General features: G+C 46.7%; 1 protein-coding gene across 1 annotated transcript in view; it reads right to left on the bottom strand.

Moving 5' to 3' along the window:
• Positions 1 to 1,127: 1,127 nt before the first annotated feature.
• The window catches only part of SPDYC (speedy/RINGO cell cycle regulator family member C), a 74,181-nt gene continuing 48,786 nt past the window's right edge, over positions 1,128 to 26,522 (bottom strand). Inside the window, exon 7 of the mRNA XM_077463484.1 lies at positions 1,128 to 1,742. Coding sequence (XP_077319610.1) covers positions 1,681 to 1,742 — 62 coding nt within the window. The 3' untranslated portion in view covers positions 1,128 to 1,680. The remainder of the gene's footprint in view (positions 1,743 to 26,522) is intronic.

The raw sequence follows: 26,522 nt of genomic DNA, 5'->3' as shown, positions 1-26,522 counted from the left end.
GTGCAATTCCCCATATAACTATGGCATGTGTGAGCAATATATCATTTAGTGACAACTTTTTGTAAACTTTTTTTGTGTCATTATTCAATCACTTGGGACAAAAAAATAAAAATATTCAAATGGACTCAACATGCCTCTCCACAACTTCCTTAGGGTGTCTACTTTCCAAAATGGGGTCATTTGGGGGGGTTTGTACTGTCCTGCCATTTTAGCGCCTCAAGAAATGATAGGCAGTCGTAAATTAGAAGCTGTGTAAATTCCAGAAAATGTACTCTAGTTTGTAGACGCTATAACTTTTGCGCAAACCAATATACGCATTGACATTTTTTTTACTAAAGACATGTGGCTGAATAAATTTTGCCCTAAATGTATGACTAAAATTGAGTCTATTCGATTTTTCTTATAACAAAAATTAGAAAATATTTTTTTTCTCAATTTTCGGTCTTTCCATTTATATCGCAAAAAATAAAAATCGCAGAGGCAATCAAAAGAAAGCTCTATTTGTGGTAAGAAAAGGACGCAAATTTTGTTTGGGTACAACATTGCATGACCGCGCAATTACCAGTTAAAGCAGTGCGAAATTGTAAAAAGACTTCTGGTCCTTAGGCTGTTTATTGGTCCGGGGCTGAAGTGGTTAAAGAGAATAAGATCCAGCTTGAGCGTTTTAGAGCTGCAAGCTGAAAACCGCACAGGTGTGAACGAGGGCCTAAAAGTTTGGAGTTGAATTGTCTGTTAAACACTAGAAAAGACAGACTGAGGAGTCTTTCAGCAGCAGGTTGTCTAGGTATCCCATGCCATGGATGCCTTGAGATCTTATCTAGGCCAGAAGTAGAGTAAGCATCTTTGTGAATAGCCCAAATGTGAAGGGGGTGGTGACAGATTGCTGTGGAAGGGCAACAATTTCAAAGTGTAAAAAGCCATTCTAAATACACTAAATAATGCAACTGTAGCTTACCACATTCTGCATATGAAGGAAAGGGAAAGAAAAAAAAAAAAAAAAAAAAGTGTGGGGAATGTGAAGGGGGCTTTTGGGTAGGCTTGGAGAGCTTTAGGGTCCAAGGCTGACAAGGGGGGGGGGGGGGAACCCCACACAACCATGGTATATAGTGATAGAGCCACACACAACGTTTGGGTTTATTACACACTTTAATTGTACATTTAAAGCCATACATATGCATTTCAGAACACTAACAGCAACAAGATTGAGAAGAAGACATTAAACATTTAAAAAGTGGACATACATGAACAGCATACAAACTACTGCAAAACTTCTCCACAACCTCTGTGGCAATCACATTTATGATTGCAGTTACTGCCAGTGCAGGAATCTCTAGCATCACATCTATAGACTTAATTTTTTTTCATTTTATATTTTTTGTACTTAAAGTGCAGGTTGTAAAAAGTGCAATAAGTCAGACTCCATAGTGATTATGGAACATTTTGCAATGCCTTTTAGTAACTCATTCAAGAAAATGTACACCTGGTGATCATTTGTGACCAACCCACAGAACATACCACTTTTACAAATACAGACATTCTAGAGGCTTATTTACATAAATATTCATAGACCCAACCCAAATTAGGTTCCCAGTTCTACACAAGGCAACGAAGGATACGGGATCAGTGCTTTAAGTTGCTTGCATACTGGCTTCAGGAAAGTATCATCAAGCATTCACTGAGCTAGAGGCACCATTCCAGGGTTGTCCCTCCAGGTTCCAGTCCTACTAGTGGTTCCTGAAACACTGCAAGAAAAAAAAAAAGTTACCAATAACAGATAATTTGTTTATGACATGTGAAGTAAAGACTAGAAAGTATAAAGGAGTTGTAAAGGCAGGTTTATCTGAAATCATTCTATGCATTAAGATAAAAATCTGTGTAGTAGCTGCTCCAGCACCCCCTAAAACTTACCCAAGGTCCCTCTGTCCATGAGAGTCTCCCTCCTGATTGGCTGAAACAGCAGCACCATTGGCAAGCTGACTGATTGGCGGCAGTCAGGGGAGGTGGGCGAGGCCTGGGGCTCAGTGTCTGAATGGATACAGCTAGCTGTTACTCCGCTCGGGTGCCCCAATGGCAAGCTGTTTGCTGTGGGGTCACTCAACAGGAGGGAGGGGCCATGAACACAGAAGAGGGACCTGAGAAGAGGAGAATCCAGGCCACTCTGCAAATCCACTGCAACAGAGAAGGCAAGTATAACATGCCATTTTTCCTATAAAAATAACTTTACAATCACTTTAATGCAACACCATACAAGCTTATGCAATGCTTGTTTACTGCAAATGTGTGCTGTCTAAACTAAAAACTGGTGTCTGATGATGCCTCGGGGACGGGGACGGGGGCGTGGTCGGATGTGGGAGTGAGTGAGAGAACGCGAATGCTGGACGCCCGGACCTAGTCTCCCCTCACTCCCCCTCCATGCGAAGAAATCAGCCTGTTCGTAGAAGCGGTGCCTAGCCGGGTCCCGAGCCCAATATAGCCCAATACAGCGGCTCTAGCCTCCTTACTTTGGAGTCCGTGGAAATCATCACGCTGAATGCTGCAGAGCTTGGCGATAGTAGCGGGAGCTCTCGCGGGAACTCGTACCAGCGCAAGCTTAGGACCTCACTTATCAGTTCCGGGGCACCAGGGGTGAGCCGAAGGAGCCAGCGGGAACCCGAAGGAACTTTCCCAGTAGACCCGGGACACCGTGAGACCGGTTACAGCAACTCGGCAGCGCGAGCAGTATGTACTAAGAAGAACCAGGTGGCGGCCTGTAGACACTTGTGAAGAAGCCTATGGCACCTACCTAGGCTAAGGGTAATGCGGGAGTGAGCCGTGGGGTGCAGAAGCCGGGGGTTGGTATATAATGGTCTAGAGCTATTGCTCCACCAAACTTGCTTGCTGGGAGGTAGAGGTTGCGTTACCGGGGCCCACTGAACGGCTCGACGGCCCTGCTTGCAAGAGGGAGTTGGGGGAAGCCCCCTCCCCCCCCCCCTTTTTTTTTTCTACTCCATATGATTGCACTGCTGTGTTTACAGTGTGATGAACTGTGTTAACTACCTGCGCAAACTCAATACAACGCTGAGAATCAGACAAATTGTCGGTGGATCAATCTCCTCTCCCCTGCTTACATGGTCAGCTTGTATGGTCAGCTTGTTGTCCTCTTGATCTGAGGCCACTGCATTACTCTTGCCATACCGTACGGACTTATACCATATCATATATATTTTTTTTTTGTGTGTGTGGGAGTGACTTTGCTGCAATTTAGTAATACCACTACTACTCTTATCCTAAGGGAGGCCTATTGTGAACTATTATTCCTAGCTGCTTACTATGCTTAGCAAGCGGGCTAACGAGGACGGGCTGATTGGTGACGGGAATCAAAAAACCCGGGCAGCCAAAGAAAAAGCAAACCAGGCTTCTGCTACAGCGGCAGCAAAACTGGAACGCTTTGCCCATGCAATCTCTCCTACCAGAAAAGGGCCCCACCAGCCAGTAGGGCAGACAAGGACACAGGGGGGTATTTCGGAAAGGAGAAGTATTACTCAATTAACATCTAATCCAAGCCGATCACCCAATGGTAGTAAGACGCATGACGCAGCTATAGCAGCAAGTAAGATAGTGCATAACACAATAGCCCCATTGGAATCCCCTCTGATAGAGGATGGCGAACCTACACTGCGCGATATACTGCAAGCAGTTAACGAATGCAAGGTGTCTATAGGTGGCCTCGACAACCAGTTAAGCAGTATTAAAACTGAACTACACTCCATGGGCCAATTACTGAGCAACACAATGGAACGAACCACGGTCCTGGAAGGAAGATTAAGCACGATTGAGGATGACTTTTCCCCACTACAGCAAAAAATAATTGGGCTACAGAAACAAATGGCCATACAGACAGTGAAATTAGATGCGATGGAAAATAGAAACCGTAGGAATAACGTTCATCTGATTGGTCTACCAGAGGGAAGCGAGGGGCCTAACCCTATAAACTTTCTGGAAAATTGGTTCAGGGAACTTCTGGGCGACACCTCTTTTACCACCCTTTTCGCTATTGAAAGGGCCCATAGAGTTCCCATAGGCACGCACCCACTAGAGGGCCGTACTAGGCCCCTGATACTGAGACTGGTGAATTATAATGACCGGATTATTTTGCTACGAAGGACCAGGGAATTGAACGATGTCTTTTATAAAGGATCTAGGGTTTCGTTCTACCCAGACTTTTCACCAGACCTACAGAAACAGAGCCGAGTTTATCTCCATTAAGCGAACTCTCCAAAAACACAAGATAAACTATGCTCTGCTGTATCCTGCCCGGCTACGTATAACTGCTTTGGGCTCAACTTTCTTTTTTGGCACTCCAGAGGGGGCGGAGAAGTGGCTGGAGGAACATAAAAAGGATCTCTAGTTACTTTTCCGCCACCGGGCCTGGAGGTCCGGCTCCTGGGGGGCCTTCTTCCCTTGGGGGGGGGGGGGTCGAGGGGTGTGCGCCCGTTCTTTATTTTTTTTTATTTTTTCTTGTTCCCATATGTGAGCATTATATAGTATTTGCACGAGAAATAATTTTATTGAGTAGAAATGTGGAATGTCTATTATGTTAGTTAGATCTAGTGTGAGACACGCTACTATAAGGCCATTTAGTACTTATTAGTAAAGAGGGGTGAGTAAGGGTGTTGGTTTGAACAGGATAACATAATATAAATATCACTATAAATGTTACATAGTTAAGTCTTGGAGGGGTTGGTATTGAATACCCCCCGCCTCTTTTTTTTTTTTTTGGAAGTAAGAGAGTATTGAATAATACTGTAGGATATTTGCACTTGAAATAATTTTATTCACTAGAAATGTGGAATGTTTATTATGGCGGTATGAGGAATGTTATTACAAGGTCACTTTCCACTGATCAGTAAAGCGGGGAGAGACAGGGAGAGGGTATGAATGGCACAATATAGTATAAATATTATTAGAAATGTTTAATAGTTAAGTATTGAGGGGGCTGGTATTGAATATTTTCCGCCCCTCTTTTTTTTCCCTGGGAAGGTGATGGGCTAGCGCAGGCCGGTTCGGGCCTATACCGCATTGAAAGTGGAGAGGTCGAGGGGGGATGGGTTCCCAGGTAATTTGGGAGAGAGGGGGGAGTGGAGATGGGCGTCCAGGGTTTCGGAGAGTATGGTAAATCGGGCCACAATAGTGACCCCCAGGGGTTGCCCAGATGGGCGGGGGGGGGGGGGTGGGGGAGAATGGGCGGGTAGTAGGGTTAAGGGGGGCACCTATAGCTGGTACAACGGAATCGGGGGGGGGTGGGGCAGTGGGCCCGTCGTGGGAGGGCGGGCCCCCTCCTCTCCCTCCCCCCGCCCGGATTAGAAAGTATCAACACCTATGGGTAGTGTACATATCATATCATGGAATGTGAGGGGGTTAGGAGATCCAAAAAAGAGGGCAGCAGTCTTGCTGGAAACAGCAAGGGGAGGCCCCAGCCTGCTCTTTCTTCAAGAGACGCATCTAACCCCTAGCACAGCCCCACTGTTAAGTAACCGGAAGTTTTCGGCATACTACCACACACTTTATACATCATACTCTAGAGGGGTGAGTGTTCTCGTTAAGAGGGGCACGCATTTTCTGTGTAAGGAGTCCTCTATTGACAAAGAGGGAAGATTTGTTTTTTTATACGGCCTGTTGAGCGGGCGACAATGTATCTTAGCCAACATTTATATACCCCCTCCCTTCAAACTGGAGGTAATGGTTAAACTGATGGCGTTCTGCCTAGATAAGCCAGATGTCCCATGGATAGTAGCAGGCGATTTTAATGAAACGCTGGACTCGCATATGGACAGATTTCCTGCCCCAGTGGTGACCAAAATAGGGCGCTTGCAGGGCTTTGTCTCTGAAATAGGATTAAATGATCTATGGCGAACACGTCACCCTCAAGCAAGACAGTATTCTTACTTCTCCAGCACCTATTGCACACTATCAAGAATCGATATGGTGCTGGGCAATAAAGAAGCTGCAGAGGTGGTTCAGGAGATAGAATACGGAGCAAGGGGGGTCTCAGACCACTCCCCTTTGTCCATGATACTGTCTTTGGGCGCTAGACCAGGTCCAAGGGAGTGGAGGATAAATCCTGGTTGGCTGGTATTAATGGGTGGCTCAAGCCCCCCCCAGGATAAGATAGGGGAATTTCTTCAAATAAATAGGGGCTCTGCCCCTCCTGGTATAGTCTGGGACTCCCTAAAAGCCTACATCAGGGGCACACTAATACAACAAGTCGCAATTATTAAGAGGAAAGCTCGAGAACAGGACCTAGTAATGAGAAACAAGGTCGCCCAGGCAGAGCAAGCATATATAGAGGCTCCATCGACTGTAAGCCAGCGGGAATGGTTGGCCAGTCAACAAGTCTATAAAATAGCTCTTCTAAAAAAAAAGCAGAGAATAGGCGGATATTTCAGCGTCAGCATTACTTTGGCGAAGGAGAAAGGGTAGGCAGAGCCCTCTCCCTCCTGGTTCAAACTAATGGTGCGCCAACAGTAGCCCAGGTAATTAAGTCTCCAACAGGCGATCTTGTCTCCAGCCCCCCCGCGATCATGAGGATACTCCATGACTACTATAAAAACTTATAAATCCGTCATCCAGGGACAAGGTAATCTAGCTACTGACTTTTTACTTCAGACAGCAATCCCAACATTATCAATGGAGGACAAACTATCCCTTGAGTTACCACTTACGCTGGAAGAATTAAAAAATGCAGTAGCCGCAATGCCCAACGATAAATCTCCAGGGCCAGACGGCCTACCAGTAGAAATCTACAAACGTTATGGAGATGCGCTGCTACCGGAACTCTTGGCGACATTGAATTATGCACTGGCGACGGGGGAACTTCCCGCCTCGATGCTGGAGGCCAATATTATCTTAATTTTGAAGGAGGGGAAGGACTGCCAGGAAGTTCCATCATACCGGCCGATATCCTTGTTATGCTCGGATATTAAAATACTAGCCAAGGCACTAGCAATTCGGTTAAATACATATATCCATAAACTCATACATCCAGACCAGTCGGGCTTTATCCCGGGTAGGGCAACCAGTACCAATATTAGAAGAGTTTTCCTTAACGTTCAAATACCCAGAGATAACGAGGGGGTGGGTGCTATTTTAGCACTAGATGCCACTAAGGCCTTTGACAGTTTGGAATGGGGCTATCTGTGGAGGGTCCTAGAGAGGTTTGGATTCGGCCCTTTATTTATCCAGTGGATAAAACTAATGTACAATAAACCTAGGGCCAAAATTAAGATGGGCACTGAAGTCTCTGAAATATTCCAACTGGAGAGAGGTACAAGGCAGGGGTGCCCGTTGTCCCCCCTCTTATTTGTATTGGCCATGGAGCCCCTGGCGGTTCTGGTAAGATCCTGCCCGGACATACAGGGATTTCGGCGGGGTAGTGATGAGGAAAAAATTGCTCTATTCGCGGACGATGTCCTATTTTTTATTGGAGATGTGGACTCCACCCTGAATAGAGTGGTTCATCTGATGGGCGAGTTTGGTCAACAATCGGGCTTAGAGATCAACTGGGGCAAATCAGCCCTTCTACCACTGTCCAGGCATGGGGAACAGGGGGTGCCCTCAACGATAGTGGGCTTGGAGACGGTGACTAAGCTGAAGTATCTGGGTATCTGGATATCTGGGGATGTAAGCCAATATGCTAACGAGAACTTAGCACCATTACTGCTGAAAATGAACACGAAACTTAACAGGTGGTGTGGCCTCCCCCTCTCGGTGGCGGGACGCTGCAGCCTAGTAAAAATGCTCTGGCAACCCCAAATACTTTACATTTTACATAATTCCCCAATTTGGATTAACCAGAAATGGTTCCAAACTATGGATTCGCTTATCCGGGAATTAATCTGGAAAAAGGGGCATGCCCGGATAGGGTTGCATACGCTGCAGCTCCCCGTCGCGGAGGGAGGGTTGGCCATACCCCATCTGGGCGCATATTTCCTGGCCGCCCAACTTCAGCATTTAGCAGGGGTGGGGCTCCAAGAGGGGAGGCCTATAAACCATAGGTTGATGATGCTAGGAGCACCCCATAAATTGGTACCCGAAGCCCTGGAGGCTAACTCATTTCTTCATAGATGCCCTACTAATATCCTAATGAGGAAGGTATGGCAGCAAGCAAAGCAAAAGTTGGGATACGTGGGAGTAACTACTTATACCCCTCTATGGCGCAATCACCATCTGCCCGAATTAAACAAGGTAGATAGATCTCTGGAATGGGATAGCCAGGGGATTAATAGAATGGTGCATCTTTACGAGGGGAACGTAATGAAACCCTTTGAAACTATTAGACAGGAATTTAATGTCCCAAACAGGACGTTCTATAAATATTTACAGCTGAGACACGGAATTCAAGCCCAATACGGGACACTCGCTATCGAGCGAACCGAAATCCCCCAGCTCCAGGGCCTTATGGACCGTAGGTATGCAAAAGGCCAGATTTTGCGGTTATATACAAAGCTTAGAGGTAGATTCTTGAAAGGCGAAGGCCCAGCCAAGAGTAGGCAGGGCTGGATAGGGGACGTTGGCCCGATATCCCAGGAACAATGGGCTAAAACGCTCGAACAGGGGCACTTGGCCTCTATATCCCCATCTCAGCGAGTGTCCCATTTGTTCCTTATATACCGGGCATACTACACCCCCCAGAAGCTATGGAAAATGGGTAGGAAACCTAGTGATGAATGCCCTAAATGTGGGGCACCGGGTGATCTCTTCCATATGGTATGGAAATGCCCAAAACTGTATAGCTATTGGTTAGAAATAGTCCTTAAAATAAACAGGGCCTTTAAGACCACCCTGAAACCCGAGGCTAGGGCCTGTTTACTGGGGATATTTGAAGAGACAAAAATTCCTCTGCCAATTAAGCCATCCGTCCTGAAGTGCTTATATCAAGCTAGGCGACTGATAGCAATCAATTGGCAAGCTAAAAATCCCCCGGAAACTGGACAATGGGTTAATGCAATCAACTCTTTAATATGGTGTGAGAGAGCAATGCTTATAAAGCTAAATAATTTAAGAAAATTCGAGATATTATGGAATCCTTGGCTGAGCGACATGGGGTTCCCTTTGGAGTGAGGTCAACATAAGAATAGACCAGTACCCACTGGGTGGGTGGTAGGGAGGAGATTCCTCCCTCCCCCCCTTAGGTGGAATCTCTTAGGGGTGGATTGTGGAGAGGATTCTCTTCTTCACTCTTCCCTTTTCCCTAAATTTTTTTTTTTTTTCTCCTTTTATATGGATATAGCTATCTGGTTACGACCGGGACAGTTGTTGCCGGCGCTGCGTGTTCGAGGTGGGGTGGGCGGATGGGAGGGAGGTTTGGGGGGGATGGGGTGGGGGGAAAAGTGCATTGAGGGCAGGTACTAATGAGCAGGCGGGGTATAGCAGCTCTAGCGTATTAGCTTGCTCGATATGTAATCTGCTTTTTTTTTTTTCCCCTTTTCTACAAGGTGCAATATTGTTATTCATTGCTGGAAAACTTTTAATAAAAAGCATACCAAGTAAAAAAAAAATATACCAGTGTAGGGGGAAAGAGGGGTGGGTTTTGCCTCCCATCCCACAACACAGTTCCCAGTTGGAGTGTCTGGGTGTGAGGACAATGCCTTCACCCCTCGTTTATTGCTAACAATATATTTACCACTTAAGTTTAAATGTGATTTGTGTTATGTTAATGTTACTACTCAACTATTTTTCACTTTATGTTCTAGTATATATTAGGTTATGCCCTGTCTTTTTTATCTCATCTTTTTGTACATGTGAAAATCTCAATAAAAATCATTGAAATAAAAAAAAAAAAAACTGGTGTCCATCGTAAAACCTAAGGAAGGCTGTAGTCTCCAAATGTCCCCTACCTATTAATATATCAAGCTGGATACCTGGTACTTCAAATATCGGGATAGATGAAAAACTCCCCTGCCCCACCATGAAGGCCTGGGTGATATTACACAGGGGCCAGGAGGATCTGACTGACCTAAAGTCAAAATTTTGTACAAGGAATTTAAGGCATATAATGCAAGGTCTTCCTATAGGGCCCCCATGAAGAAAATTCAAGTAAAGCCTCGTACACACGATCAGATTGTTAGCCAACAAAACTGTGGATTTTTGTCCGAAGGGCATTAGCCCAAGCTGGCCTTGCATACAAATTGCAAGGAATGGTCAACCTAACACAAACATACTGACGTACTTTTTACGTATGTTTTTTCAGCTCTCTAGAGCCATCCTTTGAGCTCCTTCTGACAATTATACGTTAGAAGTTTTGGCAACTGTTGATTTGCATGTTTCAGTACAGCCGTTTGTCAACCAGACATGTTGTGGAATCAGATGCGTTTATTATTGGCCTTGGAGTTATTGCTTTGACTTGGTTGAATAATGATTTGGTATATTTTCTATATTTTTGGATGCATAGAATGCACTTGTCACATTCTATTGGCAGATAGACCAATTTTCTTTTTTTAATGCACAATTAAAAATATTGGAATATACTTGGCTATGTCTTTATTTTTTAAATGCAACTGCCTACTCCTAAACTGTTATTTGATGTAAAATTGAAAAGGGACACCAACAGTGGTATGTTTGATCAAACTATGGCATAATGGTGTTAACTTGCAGATACACATACACGATTTTACTAGGAAAAAATGCTTTTAAAAATTTGCAATAACTCCATCACCGAAGCAGCTTAATCAAAAAAAAAAAAAAAAAAAAAAAAAAAAAAAGGTGCACTGCATTTCTGGACTTCATAATTTGCCACATCACGAATGTTAACTCCATTACAAATGCTAGTTTACAAGACCAACTGCTTCTGGCTCGTCCTTTCTTCAGGAGCATGCGAGTTTGGACTTTTGTACACCTGCTCAGAAAATCTTTTAAACATTTGTCTGTGGAAAAACTTTAAAGCCTGGTAGCCAACATTAGTCTGTTGAAGAGCCATCAGCAATTGTCTGATTGAGCATACATGGTCAGATTTTCTGCCAGCCTTTCACACATTTCCCATTGGAAAATTCAGATTGTGTGCACAAGGCTTTAGACTTACCGGTAACTTGTTATTCCAGGAGTCTCAGGACAGAATCAGAGTGGCTCCTACATTTGTCAGGAAACACCTCAACTTAGGAAGACTCCACCCCACATGTTAGTAGTAGTGAACCTCCAGCCTGAGATGGAAAACATATGGCTAGTCACAGCAAAAAAACAAAGGGCAAGTTGCTGCTGTCCTGAAAGACTCCTGGAAAACAAGTTACTGTTAAGTCCAACTTGAATTTTCCCTTAACGTCTTTCAGGACAGCATTTGAATAGATAAGACTTACCCACAAGAGAGGGACCACAGCCTGCAGGACCGTTCTGCCAAAACCAAGATCATTTGCTGAAGATCCAGTTTAATCTCAGACAAACATTTAACGTGACCACGTAGCCACCTTACAAATGTAATCTGCCCATAGAGCTGGGCCGATTTTCACAGTAAGTTTTTTTTGATGGACACCGGTCCTGAGGATCTGTGGGCAGGAGTTTAGGAGAGGCTGCAGCATCAGCCTAGTCCATGTTGTCAGGCCTCATGGACTAGGCCACAGCCTTGCCTAAAAACTGCCGGCAGCATCTCAGGACCAACATGGTGTCAGCACCGTTCCTGGTAATAGAAATACTGTTACGGGTGAGTCTAACTAAAGTGTTTTAAGGACAGCGCAGCTCCACCCACTTTCCCAGGAAACACTGCAGTTTTCATTAAAGACTAGTCACTTCCACCATGGCCTCAGTTGTTCATTGAGTACCTCCAGCCATGCTGAAATTAGATAAGCAGAACATAGCAATAACACTACATTTTCCCCAAACATAAATAGGGCGGGTCATCGGCGCTGTCCTGAAAGACTTGTAGAAATACCATTACCGGTAAGTCTAACTAGGGTTTTCTCCCTCTGTCTTTCAGGACAGCACCTGGAGATAAGAGTACATACTCTAGGGCGAGACCACCGCCTGCAGAACCTCTGACAAATGATTGTTCTGATCCTGATAGCAGGTCCAACCTGTAGTGGCGGATGAAGGTGGAGAAATTTGTCCATGTGGCTGCCCTACAAATTCGACTTGGAGATGCCCATGCAGAGTGGGCAACTATGCCTGTGGGAGGATCTGCCCCAGATGTTCTATAGGCCTTGCTAATGGCCAATCGCAGCCACCTAAAGTGTTTTTGGAAGCACTGTAGCCTTTACGTGGTCCTGCGAATAGAATGCAGTTAGATTTTCTGAATTCTCTCGTGATCTCTAAATAGTGCAGTAGGAATCTTCTTACAGCCAGGTTATGGAAGGACCTTTCCTTGGGGCTGGATGGTGTAGGACAGAAGGTAGGGAGAATTATTTCTTGTGCCCTATGAAACACTGTTGAAACTTTTGGCAAAAAACCAGGTCAGTTTTTAGCACTACCCAGTCCAGAAATATATAACAGAAAGGTTCAGCTATAGAGAGGGCTTGCAACTCACTTACCCGTCTAGCTGATGTGACTGCAACTAAAAGAATTAGCTTTAGCGACCACACCTTGATCGTTGCTTCCTCTGGGGCTTCAAAAGGTCAGACCTTGTAAAACCAAAGACAAGTCCCATCTTAGAAAAAATGTAAGAGGCATTGGACTAGCTCTGGTCAATGTCTAAAAAAAAAAAAAATAAAAAAAAAAAAGCGGCTCCTGCGATAGCAGTCTCAAGAAAATTCTAAAACTGAAGGCATTTCCTGGGGTGGAAACTCTTTCAAGAGCACCTGGAATTAAAACGTTTCCATGTTTTAAAATTGCTCGTCTTTTTCCAACTACCCAAGAGGGTTGAGACCAGCTTGTCAGATGATCCCAATCTTTTTAGGATCTGCTCCTCAGTAACCACCCTGTTAGACTGAGGTGCTCGATATTTGGATGCTGAAGAGGTCCTCAAGGGAAAGAAACCAAATGGGGGTTCATCCGCCATCGTCTGTATGGTTGCAAACCATGCTATTTTGGGCCAAAAGGTAGCCACTAGAATCACATTTGTGGACCAACTTCTTCAGGACCAAGGTGATCTAGAAGGCAGGAAAGGCGTAGCACAAGCAGAAGTTTCATGGTTGTGCTAGCGCATACAGGCCCCTCGATTGGTCCTGCCTATTTAGAGAAAAAGTCTTGACCTTTATGTGTTGTTCTGGGATGCGAACAGATCTGCGAAAATCCCCATCTTCCTATTTTTGGAAAACTTCAGGGTTCAGACTACTTTGATTCTAGAATCCTTTCCCTGCTCATGAATGCTGCTACAGAATTCAGGTTGCCCTTTAGATGTACCGTTGTCAGGGACTTCAGGTTGCTTTCCGCCCAGGACAGGATCTGACCTGCCAAAGATGGCAACACCCTGCTTGTGCCACCCCGTCTTGTTATACAAGACACTGCTGTGGCGTTGTCTGACAGGACCTGGACACGGAGACCCTGAACCAGTTTCTTGAAGGCCCAAAGGCATAGCCCTTAGTTCCTTCCAGTTGGAGGATCTCCTGGCCTCCTTGATTGTGCAGTTCCCCTGAGCAATTCTGACCCTCCAGGTGCACCCCACCCCCAGGAGCTTGCATCCGTTGTCAACCTGTCTACCGGGAAACACTAAAGCAGACCCCTGGCTAGGTTTGAGTGACTCCACCACCAGAGCTTCCTCCAAACTCGAGGAGGCATTCTGAACAGCTTCTCCATAGGACCAATTTCTCAATATTGCCTGCTGGAGATTCCTTGCATGGAGGCATGCCCATTGAACTGCTGAAATAGATGCAGTGAGAAGACCCAACACTGACATCGCTGCCTGATGGAAATTGCCAGGTTTGTCTGGGTCTTTACTGCGCTTTGGCCTTTTATTATCTCTGCCGGGAGAAAAATTCTCTCCTGTATGGAGTCAATGGTATATCCCAGGAATCTTAACTGATGGAATCATGTTTGATTTCTCCCCGATTATCCAACGAGGCCTTCCAAGTGCCCCTTTGTCCTTGCCAGGTCCTTCTCTAGTAGATCCCTTGTTCTGGCAAATAAAAGGTCGTATAAGTATGGGACAATCGATGCTCCCTCTACCCTGAGGGGAGCTAAGGCCTCTGCCACAATCTTTGTAAATATCCTCAGGACAGCCCAAACAGAAGAGCTCTGAACTGAAGATGTAGGACTGAACTTCCCATCCTGACCGCAAACCTTAGGAGTTTTTGAGATGCTATGGCTATAGGCACATGGAGGCAAGAATCCCTCAGGTCTATGGATGCCATGAAACAGCTTGGGGTCAGGAGACCCTTTACTGAGAATAGTATCCATTCTGAATTTCTTGTACCTGCTTGATTTGTTTAGCATTTTCAAATTCAGAATTAGTCTGAATTTGACCGATGGCTTCTTAACAAGAAGTGTGAATAACACCCCTGTCCTACTTTGGGGGGGGGGGGGGGCGCATATGATCACCCTTTGCTGGAGCAATTCCTGAAGGATTGCCGTCATGGCCACTGATTTCTCTAGGTCTCAGGGAGCCCAAGTTACATAAAACCGAACAGGTGGGTGTTGTGAAAATTCTAGTCTGTAACCCTTGTTTTTAGGATAAACAAACTGGTTATTGACTTCCACTGTGGAAAGAAAGCCCGTAGACTTGCTCCCACAGCTGGAAGACCGTCCCTGGCTCTTTGCGTTTGGGGCCGGGGAGCAGAATAACCCCTGACTTAACCAGGGTTTTTTTATATCACCTCCTTATTTTCCGGGGTTTTTCGAAAAGCACGAAAATTCTTGCTAGCCTGAGGATTGACCCTTTTCTTTACTGGAAAGGCCTTTATCAACCGTTCTGTCAAGTATAGCTTCTAGGTCCAGGGCAAAAACCAAGTCTCCTTCAAACAGCAGACCGCACAGTTTGGTTTTTGAGGCCGTATCCCCGGTCAATGTTTTAACCCATAGGGCCCTACGTGCTGAGTTTATCAATGCTGAAGATCTGGCTGACATCTTTATAGAGTCAGCTGAAGCGTCTGCCATATATCCTACAGCTTTCAGCAGAACCAGCAGGGTATCCAGCAGATCTTTACGGGAGGTTCCTGCCTCAATATGGGTTTTTAACTGTTCCAACCAGTGTTCCAGGTTTCTGGCTACCACTGTTGATGCCATTGCTGGTATTAAATTTGCCAAGGTTGAATCCCAATGGTCTGATGAAGAAGCTGTAGCTTCGAAATGCATTACCATTCCTTACCACTGTGAATAATCACATTTCCTGTTAAGTCACGACCAGCTGCTTCTTGTTTCCTGCCTCCTGGTTCCCAGCATTCTCTGGATCCCTGTAAGACTACACCAGTGCCCCAGGCTGCAAAGGGAAGACTTTTATGAGACTCCAGGACTGGCGATTTTCACCACATACTGAACTCATCTAATTTAAACCTGTGAGTTACTACTTGTTTTTATTAAATATATGATTTATACTGCACTCAGTCTGGCGCCCCTCTGTTCCCATTTCTACAGAGCTCATCGCTTCACTCCAAGGGAGCTGCCTTCAGGTGCCAATCATACAAGATCTCGGATCATTTATGGACATTTTGTTTTAACAAATGTTTTAATATTATGTGTGCTTATTCACACATTTTATGTATACCTATATTCCAGTTGCTATATAATTTTATGTTATCACCATATCTAGTGCCGCTGTTCACCCCTGTTTCTCTTTAAGAGGGAGTCAGCCCTCTTGTCCATGGCATCCTTTAAGAAGCCCATGTCTTCAAACACTAGGTCTGTATTCCAAGAAACCTGAGAGAACGCTGCGTCAAGCTTAGGTTTTTGTTTCGTTCCAGACCTGAGAGCTATCCAGAGTAGTTTCCGAAAGAAACGTATGCACTGGAAACACCCCATGTTTTACCTCGCCCATGCCCTGAAACATCCTATCGTGCAACGATAATTGGGATTTATCCTCTGATGTTTAGAGTTGTGTGGATAGTTTTCAGAAGATCATCCAAGGATAATTTGTACCGAGAAGTCTATTTCATCTGTTTCTTCCTCGGAACCTACAAAAAAAACACCACAAACATGCGGAGGAGGAGAAGGAGAAGGAGGAGAAGGAGGAGAAGGAGGAGAAGGAGGAGAAGGAGGAGAAGGAGGAGAAGGAGGAGAAGGAGGAGGAGAAGGAGGAGGAGAAGGAGGAGGAGAAGGAGGAGGAGAAGGAGGAGGAGAAGGAGGAGGAGAAGGAGGAGGAGAAGGAGGAGGAGAAGGAGGAGGAGGAGGAGGAGGAGGAGGAGGAGGAGGAGAAGAAGAAGAAGAAGAAGGAGGAGGAGAAGGAGAAGAGACTAACACTTTAGCCCTGCTTTGCAGCCAGTGAATCTACAACATAAGATACATTCTTCCTGAAACAGTAAAACACAGGAAATGAATGCAGTAGGTTCCCAATCTACTAGACCAGGGAAGGGAAGACATTCATAAAGCCCATAGAGTGAAGACAGACCACTGTCCCTGCTTACCTGGGCCTGGCTGACCAGTGTGGCCCTTGCCCCTGCCGATTGATCTTCCTTTATCATCTGCAAGGCATTTCTGGCGCTAGGTGCTTTCAATTTTTAATTTTCACTGTCTTTTGCTGCTGTGAGGACCAGAGGTGATGTCAGCCGAGACCACCCCCTCTTCTTCCTGCGTTCCAGTGGCCAGAACCGGAAGCCGTGACGCCGGAATGATGTGCTTGCCATCCGAACCCGGAAGGCATGAGGCTAAAAAGAACGGCACAGAACTCAAAGCACCCTAGCCTCATGCCGCTGGTCTATTAAGGAGAGCGGGGCCTCCAGCAGCCAAAGACAACCCTGGGCTTGAAGAGGACGTTGGAGCGACCCCCACACAAGGGAGGAGGCTGGGCTAAAAGAAAACACATGACAGGCACAGGTATGCTTCCAGCTCTCCCCACCTGGAGACAGCACAGCACTCCCTGCATCGCTTCCACCATGGCCAGAGGAAACACTACGACTGAGGCCATGGTGGAAGTGACCGGTCTTTAAAGAAAACTGCAGTTCTTCCTGGGAAAGTGGGTGGAGCTGCGCTCTTAGGTGCTGTCCTGAAAGACGAAGGGAGAAATTAAGATTTGCTGAAATTTTGAATTGATTTGACCTCTCAACTCAAGATTTAAAATCTATTTTTTCCCCAGCCCTACCATGTAGTGGCTTGAGCCTTGGCAGAATATGCTCCAATTGCCAGTGGGGGAGATAGCCCTGGCAGATTTAAGCCATCTTAGCAATTGACCCCTTCCAAGATTGGTGGCCCCATTTTGCCTGGAAAAAAAAAAAAAAAAGTACAGAGTCCAAAGACCAAAAATCCATTGTTACTTCAAAGTAATAGAGTTCTTACATCCAAAATTGCGGAATTGCCTTTCTCCTGAAGGGTTTGGGCAAAAGGTCAGTAGGATGATCTCCTGCGACCTGTTGTGAGTCAACCCTTTTTGGAAAATGCTTAGCTGGAGATGGTCTAGATCTAGTAAGGGGGGGGGGAACCCTTGTGACCAAGGGCTCACAAGAGACTGGTCTCTCCAGTGTGCTGACTGCAAGGCTTTTGTCTGCGCCATTTTGTAGGAACTCCAATAATAAACACCACATTTTTGACAGTTGGTTTATTTGTTGAACACCAGGAGTTGTAGCTCTTCAAAATTTAGTATAAAATGTTTCTAATTACGGTTATCCTACTGGAAAAGTAGTTACTAAAGGCTCTGACAGACCTTTGTCTCTTAACTGCTCCTCAGATACCAGGCACAGACTAGGTCTGAAGGACTTTCAAAATGAACGGACTTGCCCACACGGACTAAAGTTTGTTCATTTTGAACACTACTCCAGGTATGACGGGACTAGAAAAAGGAAGTCAGTCAATCTCGCAGCTTTTAAAATCGGTGAGATTGACACCTTGTGAGCCCCGTCACCTGGTATGGATTTTAAGGGGAACCCACGCTTTTGGCCTCCCCAAAGTCCATACTGGGGTGGGGAGCGAGCGACCCCGCTCTTAATGTCTATACAAGTCATCACGCACCATGTCTACGGCATTACAGCGGGAGAGTGCATTAGGTCAACAGAAGAACAGAAGGAAGAAGTTGACGAAGCAGAAAGCCAGGCCACTGTTAGCAAAAGAGCAGAAGATAGCAGAGGAGCCCAGCAGAAGAACCGGAGAGTGGGAGAAGAGGCGGAAAGTGTGGAGAAGTATGAAGGGGCCCTCGGAGCTGCCCAACTACTTTAAAAACCTGTGTAGTGCTTTCCCCCCCCACCTTTTCCCCCCAGGTGCATGGTTAAGGGTACGATGTACCGCATACTTATTGAAATAGGGTGGGGGGCCCCCTGGATTCAGATAAGCCCCCCCCCCCACAGACCAACAACCAGGGTTGTTGGGAAGATCAACATGGGGACAAGGCGTTTTGGGGTGGGGGCTGCAGGGCACCCCCTTTCCCAAAGCACCCATCCCCCATGGTGCGGGCATACAGCCTGGTACGGTTCAGGAGGGGTGCTCGCTCGTCCCCAGCCCCTTCCCTGACCGGCCTGTGTGCTCAGATAAGGTTCTGGTATGAACTTTGGGGGGTTCCCCTTAAAATCCATACCAGACCAAAAGGGACATTGCTGCCTATCTCTCTCACACTCGCTGCAATAGGAAAATGGGTTTTTCCTATGCAGCGAGCACAAGATGTACAGTATCCTGCCACCGAGAATCAGCATGATTGTTTCCAGCAGGATCCTCTCGCGGCCAGGGGCTGTAGCAGCCCTTGCGTTGTACTTGGTCCGTCGGACCAGCATACAGACGAATGGGCTTCCCGATAGGAACTTGGTCCGGCCGACCAAGGTTTAACATGTTTTATTTCTAGGTCCGGACTTTTTTCCCCTCTTCCTAAAAGTCAGATGGAGCTCCCACACGATTGAATTGTCCAACGGATTCTGGTCCGCCGGACCAAGTCTGACAGAAAGTCCGATCTTGTGTACGCGGCATTAGTCTGGTCACATCCGGTTGAGGCATCAGACCCTGCAGAAGCAAGCGTCAGATGCAGCTGCCAAAATGATTTAACTGCCATCTGCAGAACTGTGGTAAACCATGCCCTTTTTTGCCAAAATGGAGTAATCAGCATTACTGACACTTTCGCTTTGCATTTTCCTTCATACCAACGGAATTAGCTGGAACAGGGGAAAGGTGTAACAGATGAAAGTTCCTAGGCATCTATCCCCTGAGAACTAGTTTGAACGGAAAAGAACTGCGCATTTTCTTCCGACGCAAACAGGTCCACTTGCGTATGGCCCCAGGCTCTGGTGACCATTGCAAAAACTTCTGGATTGAAGCTCAATTCAATTCTGCCTCTTGAATCGGTCTTCTGCTCAGAAAATCTGCCACAAGGTTTAGCATGCCCTTGAGGCGGACTGCCGATAAGGACACCAAGTGATTTTCCGCCCACTCTAGGATCTGGTGCCAGCAACTGGAGATTTGCTTCTTGTGCCTCCCTGCTTGTTCAGGTATGCTATGGTAGTAGCATTGTCTGATAGAACCTGGACACCTTGCAGGATTGGAGAAGGCATCCAAAGTGTCTGCTTTTAGTTCCCTTCAATTTGAGGGCCTCAAACCATTGTCCTTGCACCAAGTTCTGATACCATTGCACTCCCCATCCAACACACCAGCATCCGTAATCACCACTTTTTTTTATAGGGAAAGACTACAGAAGGCCTTTTGACAGACTTGCCAAATTTCTCCACCACCAAAGCGATCATTTGACTTTGGAAGCAAAGGTAAAGATTCCCACCACAGATTGTTCTGTGGTTCCATGCCCTTAGGAGGAAACTCTGAAGTGGTCTGAAATGTTGCCTTGCCTATTGAATAGCTGGTATAGTTGAGGTTAAGGTTCCTAGGGCTGAAATAACCCATCTGACATTCCCCAATTTGTCTGTAGCATAGCCATGACATTTTGGACTTTCATTTTTTTCTCTTCTGGAAGAAAAACTGCTTCGCGAGCCGATTTGGTACCCCAGAAATTTTACTTGAGCTAGGATTGAAGTTTAACTTCTGAACAGTCACAATCCAAGGCTTCTAAAGGACTGCAGGCTTTTCCAGGTCTAACAATTTCTCCCTTGAAGGCGGAGAGGTGCGAGACACCAGCCACCACCTTTGTAAATACTCATGGGGCAGAAGAAAGGCCGAATGGGAGGGCCTTGAAGTGTAGGTGCAGCACCTCATTCCCCATGTTTATCATCTTTCTTAGGAATCTGAGACCGAGGGGCTATAGGGATGTACAGATGGGCAGCTAGGTTCATCGATGCCATGAAGCACACTTATCAATAGGTTTCTGACCATGAAGATAAAGTCCACATGAAACCTTGTATAGGAATGATCTGTTTAGAGGTTTTAAATTGAAGATCAAAAGCTTCTGGGATTTTTCTTAATCAAAAATATATGGGAATAGAATCCCTGATGCTCCTCCAGTGGTACACAAGTCACAACCACTTATTTCATCAGATCCTTTAACAGGTTCTTCATAACTAGGGCCTTTGTTGCATCTCTTGGTAGGTTTGTTATATGGTACCTTTCTGGAGGTGATCCGAAAATTCTATTTTGTAACCTTGGGACAGCATGCTTGAAAAATACAGGTTTTCTGTCATGCTTGCCCAATAGGGGAGAAAATTGAAGCCTTCCTCCCACTTGTAACTGGCTGTCATTGTGTTTTTCTGGTTGACGTAGGATGAAAGGAAAATTCCTTTTCCCTTCTGACCAATCTTTCTTTTGAAGTTTGTTACTTTGTTCCTGAGCCCTTTGAGGACAAAAAAAAAAAAAAAAAAGACTGAGTTTCTTCTCGACAGGAAAGGACTTTATCTGCAGTTCTGTCAACTGAATCCAAATCAGGCCTGAACAACAAGTCCAAGAATGAGACCCCCGCATAGCTCGTTTTTGGATGCTGAATCTCCCGGACAGGTCTTAACCACAGCCCCCTTCTGACTGAATTTAGGGCTGCGGCTTTTGCCGTTATCCAGATTAGATTCTGCTGATGCATCTGAAACATAAGCTACAGCTGCTGACAGTCATAGGAATTGAGAATTTCCTGCTTGGGAGAATAAGCCATTATGTGAGCTTTAAGTCAATTCACCCAATATTCCATATTCCTAGAGATTCAAGTAGTCGCCATTGCTGGCTTAATGTTGCCCATGGTGAATTGCCAAGCCCTCTTAAATTGTTGATCAATCTTTATCCATGGGTTTTTTTTTGTTTTTTTTAAATCCCCATGTCCTCAAATGCCAGATCAGATCTTTAACAAAAAAACTGATGCAGCGCCAATAACAAACTCATAAATATACATCTGAAAATAGGCAAATACAAAAAGAAAAACCGGAGTTAGACTTACCGGTAACTTTCTAGGAGTCTTCCAGGACAGCCTCTGACATATAGGGCTCCTCCCTCCGGGACAGGAAACACATCAACCCAATCAAATAAAAAGGTGTGGTCCTCCAGGCACTCCTCAGTTTTACTCCAAGAACCGCCGGAAGGCTCTGAAAGACATAACACACTAACAATCACGTTAGTACACGTCCAACTTAAACTTTGGGTGTGAAACCAGGCTGTCCTGGAAGACTCCTAGAAAGAGTTACCGGTAAGTCCAACTCCGGTTTTCTCATATCGTCTTCCAGGACAGCCTCTGAGATAAGCAAGGAGCTCACCTTGTCAGGGCGGGACCACTGCCTGGAGGACCTTTCGTCCAAAAGTTTGTTCTTTATCAGACCATAAATCCAGACGGTAATGTCTTGCAAACGTAGAGTAGCTGGACCACTTTGCTGCCTTGCAGATCTCCTCCGGAGAGGCTCCAGCCCTCTCTGCCCATGACGCGGAAACCGCCCTGGTAGAGTGTGCCTTAAGGGAGCCTGCTTCCCCTCTAATTCATAGGCTTTAATTATCGCCATTCGTATCCACCTGGCGATAGACTGACGCCTTGCAGCCCTTGTGGGCACCCGAAAAATTAACAAAAAGTGAGTGACTTCCTGAAGACCCTAGTGGCTTCTAAAAAAATTAGACTTCTGACATCTAACAAACTTAAAGATCTCGCCTCATCTCCACCTGAGGCTGAGAAAAATGTTGGTAAAATATCCTGTGTCCTATGAAAAGTGGACACAACCTTAGGGAGAAAACTAGGGTCAGTCTTAAACACTACCCTGTCCTCTAAAATTAACAAAAACCTCTGACCGAGAGCACCTGCAGATCACTTACCCTTCTAGCCGACGTGATCAGTATAAAAAAAAAAAAAAAAACGTTTAGTACCATCCACTTCAGTGACACTTTCTCCAAGGGTTCGAATGGATCTCGGGTCAAAGCCCTAAGGACCAAAAGACAAATCCCAAGTAGGACAAGTCTTCACCTTCACAGGCCTGGATCTAGCCAGAGCTTTGAAGAAGTTTTTGATGAAAGGATTCTGCTGGAGAGAGGACTGAAGAAAAACACTTAAGGCCGCCACCTGTACCTTTAAGGGTGCTGATAGAGGCCCAGCTCTACCCCCGCTTGCAGAAAATCTAGGACTGCCGGGACGTTCAATCCCCTGTTCTCACAACCAGGAATTAAATCTTTTCCCCATCTTGGCGTAAATCGCTCTAGTTACTGGTTTACAGCATTCTAACAAGGTCTTAACCACTCTCTGAAAAACCCTGTGATCTTAAGATATGTTCCCCAGATACCAGGCCGCAAGCTTGAGTATCTGAGGATGCAGAATAGGCCCCGGGGGAAGCAAATCCTCCCTGACTGGTAGTAATATCGGAGGATGAACAGCCAACTTCTTTATGCTGGCAAACCAGGGTCTCCTTGGCCAAAAAGGAGCCACTAAAATGAGGTCCGTAGCTTCCAACCGGAACTTCTGTAAAACCTCCGCCACCATCCTTACAGGAGGGAAGGCATAACAGGCCGAACTGCCACGGATTGGCAAGGGCGTCTATCCCCCTGGCCTGATCCTGTGGGTGAACAGAAAAAAAAATCGTGTCACCTTCCTGTTGCAAATAGGTCTATTTCTGGCCTTCCCCAGCATGACAATCTTCTCGAACACTTCCCTGTTGAGGGACCACTCGTCCTGGCCCATCTTCTGCTGAGAAAATCGGCCAGCAAATTCTGAGTTCACTTCAGATGAATGGCTGATAGAGAACAAGTTCTTCTCGACCCAGCAGAAGATTCTGTCCACAATAGCCTGCAGCACAGGGCTTCTGGTTCCCCCTTGTTCAGATAAGCTACTGCTGCCCCATTGTCTGACTGAACCTGCAGATCCCTGCCCTGTAACTGGGACGCGAAGGTTTCTATAGCATTCCAAACTGCCAGAAGCTCCTTCTGGTTTGAAGAACGACCTGCCAACACATTCGACCAGGTTCCTTGGGCTAAGATTGCCTCTAGGTGGGCACCCCAACCCAGCGCACTGGCATCGGTCATGACCACCACCGTAGCTTGTGGGGACCAGGAAAGACCCTTGTTCATGTTGACCTTGGCCCACCACCACAGACCTCCTGATGGGAGAAGATAGGGGCATAACCTGGTCAAGGCTCTGCTCCCTGCCATCCCAATAACGGAGCACAAGTCTCTGCAAAGGGCACTGATGTCTTGCCCAGGCCACCGCTGGAAAGCATGTCATCAATCCCAAAACTTTCATAACCTCCCTGATCTGGGCTTCCCAACCTGATTGAAGCTGGGTTACCGCCTGCTCTAGCTTGTTGATCTTCTCCGCAGGAAGAAACACCCTCATCTGCACTGAAGAGATCCTGTATCCTAAATACAGGACTTCCTTGAGGGGGTCAACTGGCCACTATCAGCCACCCAAGTGAGCGCAGGAAACCCAAGGCCTCCTGCACGTCCTACTTCAGCTGTTGGGCTGACTGAGCTATAAGCAGTAGATCGTCCAGATATGGAATCACCGTTATAGCCCTGAGCCTCAATGGGGCCAGCGCCTCTGCCAGTACCTTTGTAAAGATCATTGGCGAGGCCGAGAGCCCGAAAGGGAGAGCTCGAAACTGGAGGTGTACCACTTTGTTCATCCTCACAGCCAACCTGAGAAACCTCTGGGACTCCGGATATGCAAATATGCATCCCTGGGATGCACGGTGGCCATGCGACAACCCTGAAACAGAAACTTGGTTACCGAGAAGATTGACTCCATACGGAACCGCTTGCATTTTATGAACCTGTTCAGGGGGCGGAGATTCAGCATCAGCCTGAATTTCCCTGAAGGTTTCTTTACCACGAACACGTGGGAGTAAACCCCCAAGCCTCGCTCCTCTGAAGGCACCTGCACCAGTACTTCTTGGTCTTCCAGATCTCCCAAAAGACCCAGAGCCTTTGCCTTCTCTTGGTCCTTTGGTAACCTGGTTACCTGAAAATTCAGGAGGGGAACTGAACCAAACTCCAACCTGTAGCTGTTCCTTATTACATCTCGTATGAATGGACTTTCGGTTGAAGTATCCCATTGTGGAAGGACACAGGAGTCACTGGGTTTTAAGGGGAGGGTTGAGGAGAATTTAATACGATTCCTCCTCTGCCCCTTCCCTTGTGACCCGACCAATGTTTTTTGGGGCAAACCTCCCTTTCCTACAGGTTCTGCTACCTAGAGCCTCAAAGAAAGCGCTTTCCTTCAGCTTTTTCTCTTCTCTGGGAAAGCTTTCTTCCTATCCTGCTTGCGCTCTAATGCCTCTTGCAGGCCGGGGGTGAACAAGTGGTCCCCTGAAAAAGGTAATCCACACAGCTTCAATTTCGAAGCTGCGTCGCCTGCCCAGGTTTTAAGTGAAACGGCCCTTCTGGCAGCGTTCACTAATGCGGCAGATCTAGCAGCCAATTTGACTGATTCTGCGGAGGCATCGGCCAAAAACCCCACTGCCTTGAACAGTAGCGAAAAGGACTTAAACAGCTGTTGCCTGGAAGTGCCCGCTGAAATCTGAGATTGTAACTGTAAGCCAACATTCGAAGTTTCTGGCCACACAGGTAGCTGCTAGGGCTGGTTTAAGCCCAATGGAAGAGGCATCCCAGGCCCTCTTAAGCAGCACGTCTCCACTCTTATCCAGGGGATGCCTGAGAGAACCCATATCAAAAGCCAAATCTGTCTAGAGACTTTAGCCAAGGGAGCATCCGTCTCAAAAGGGAACCTCCTTTTAAGGCTACCTGAAAAAAAAAAAAAAAAGCCTCTTTTCCAGTTGTTCCCACTCTAGCAGAATCGCCTCAGTGATTTATGGACGGGGAATACACTGTCTTTCAGTACACTCGACCCCTGATACATCATGTCGTGTTTTGAAAGCTGGACCTGTTCTTCCCTGATCTCCAAAGTGTCATATTGCCTTAAGGAGGTCACCCACATCGTCCAAAGACAGCCTGTATCTGGATGATCTAATGGACTCTTCCTCCCCCTCTGACTCAGAAGTAGACTGTCCTAGAGGAGGCCAACTACCTTGGTACTTTCTCTTTATCCACCTCCTCCTCCTGACTTAGTTCAGACAAGGAGGGCATACTCACGGCCCTGGGTAAAGAGACAGAAGGACCCTGCATCCTATCCATCATGCTCTTGAATGACTGGAAAGTGGATGCCATTTCATCCTTCACGGATGTCAAAACTTTGTGGCAAGCTGCCACCAAGTCCTTTCTCCAGGCTACTGACACAATCTGGGCAAAGCTGCTTCTCCCAACCGGTGTTTAACTTAGCCCCACACACGGCACATTTCCTTCTGGGCAAAGGTATCTGGGCTCTGTCCCGTTTGACTTAAAAAAAAAAAAAAAAAAAGTCTCATTAAAATACCACCCCCTGACCACACCACTGCGCTTCTAGGGTCTGCCTAGGAAGTGCCCCCCTCACCAGCAGGTTCCCCACCCCGGGAGGGTACTAAGGTCAGAGTGACCCCTCCACCCCCCAGTGTAAGTCCTGGTCTGCCCTCACCAAGCTTACCTGAGAGGTGCTGGAGCCTGTCGAACCGGAGTCGACCTGCACAACTGCGCCCTCCATGGTTCCAGTGTCTGACTCAGTCTCTGAGCCTTCACACCGCTCCAGACAGCCCTGTAGCCACACCGCTGCACCCAAAGGACTGGAAAAGGTCCCGCGGCGCCCCCCGATGACGCGAATCTGGCGGAAGTACGCCTCCCACTTCCGGACGCCGGAATACAAAAACTCCGCCCACTCATGCCGTGCGTTCCTTACGAACGCCAGCCAGTGGTTCCGAACGTCTCTCACCCGCCATCCGACCGACCAGGTACGAGCGGCTAGCGCAATAGAGGGGGAGATTGCCACCCATCAGGGTCCCGTTCTCTGCGAACGTTTTTAATGGCAGCGGGGACTGATAGCTACCCTCTACTCCCTCCTAACGGACCGAGGGGGTGCTATGAGCCAGGTCCACCAGGTGCTCCCCCCAAGACAACCCCTGAGAAGGAGCTCCCCTACTAGTTCCGACGTGCTCCTTCCCATCCGGCAAGAAACACAAAAACTGAGGGCCTGGAGGACCACACCTTTTATTTGATTGGGTTGACGTGTTTCCGGTCCCGGAGGGAGGAGCCCTGTATCTCAGAGGCCGTCCTGGAAGACGAAATGAGAAAAATGTGATAAATAA

The sequence above is a fragment of the Lithobates pipiens genome, unplaced genomic scaffold (assembly GCF_037356315.1).
Source record: "Lithobates pipiens isolate NorthernLeopardFrog02 unplaced genomic scaffold, aLitPip1_a1.2 Scaffold_10, whole genome shotgun sequence".
Classification (NCBI taxonomy): Eukaryota; Metazoa; Chordata; class Amphibia; order Anura; family Ranidae; genus Lithobates; species Lithobates pipiens.
This window is presented reverse-complemented; position numbering and strand designations above follow the sequence as displayed.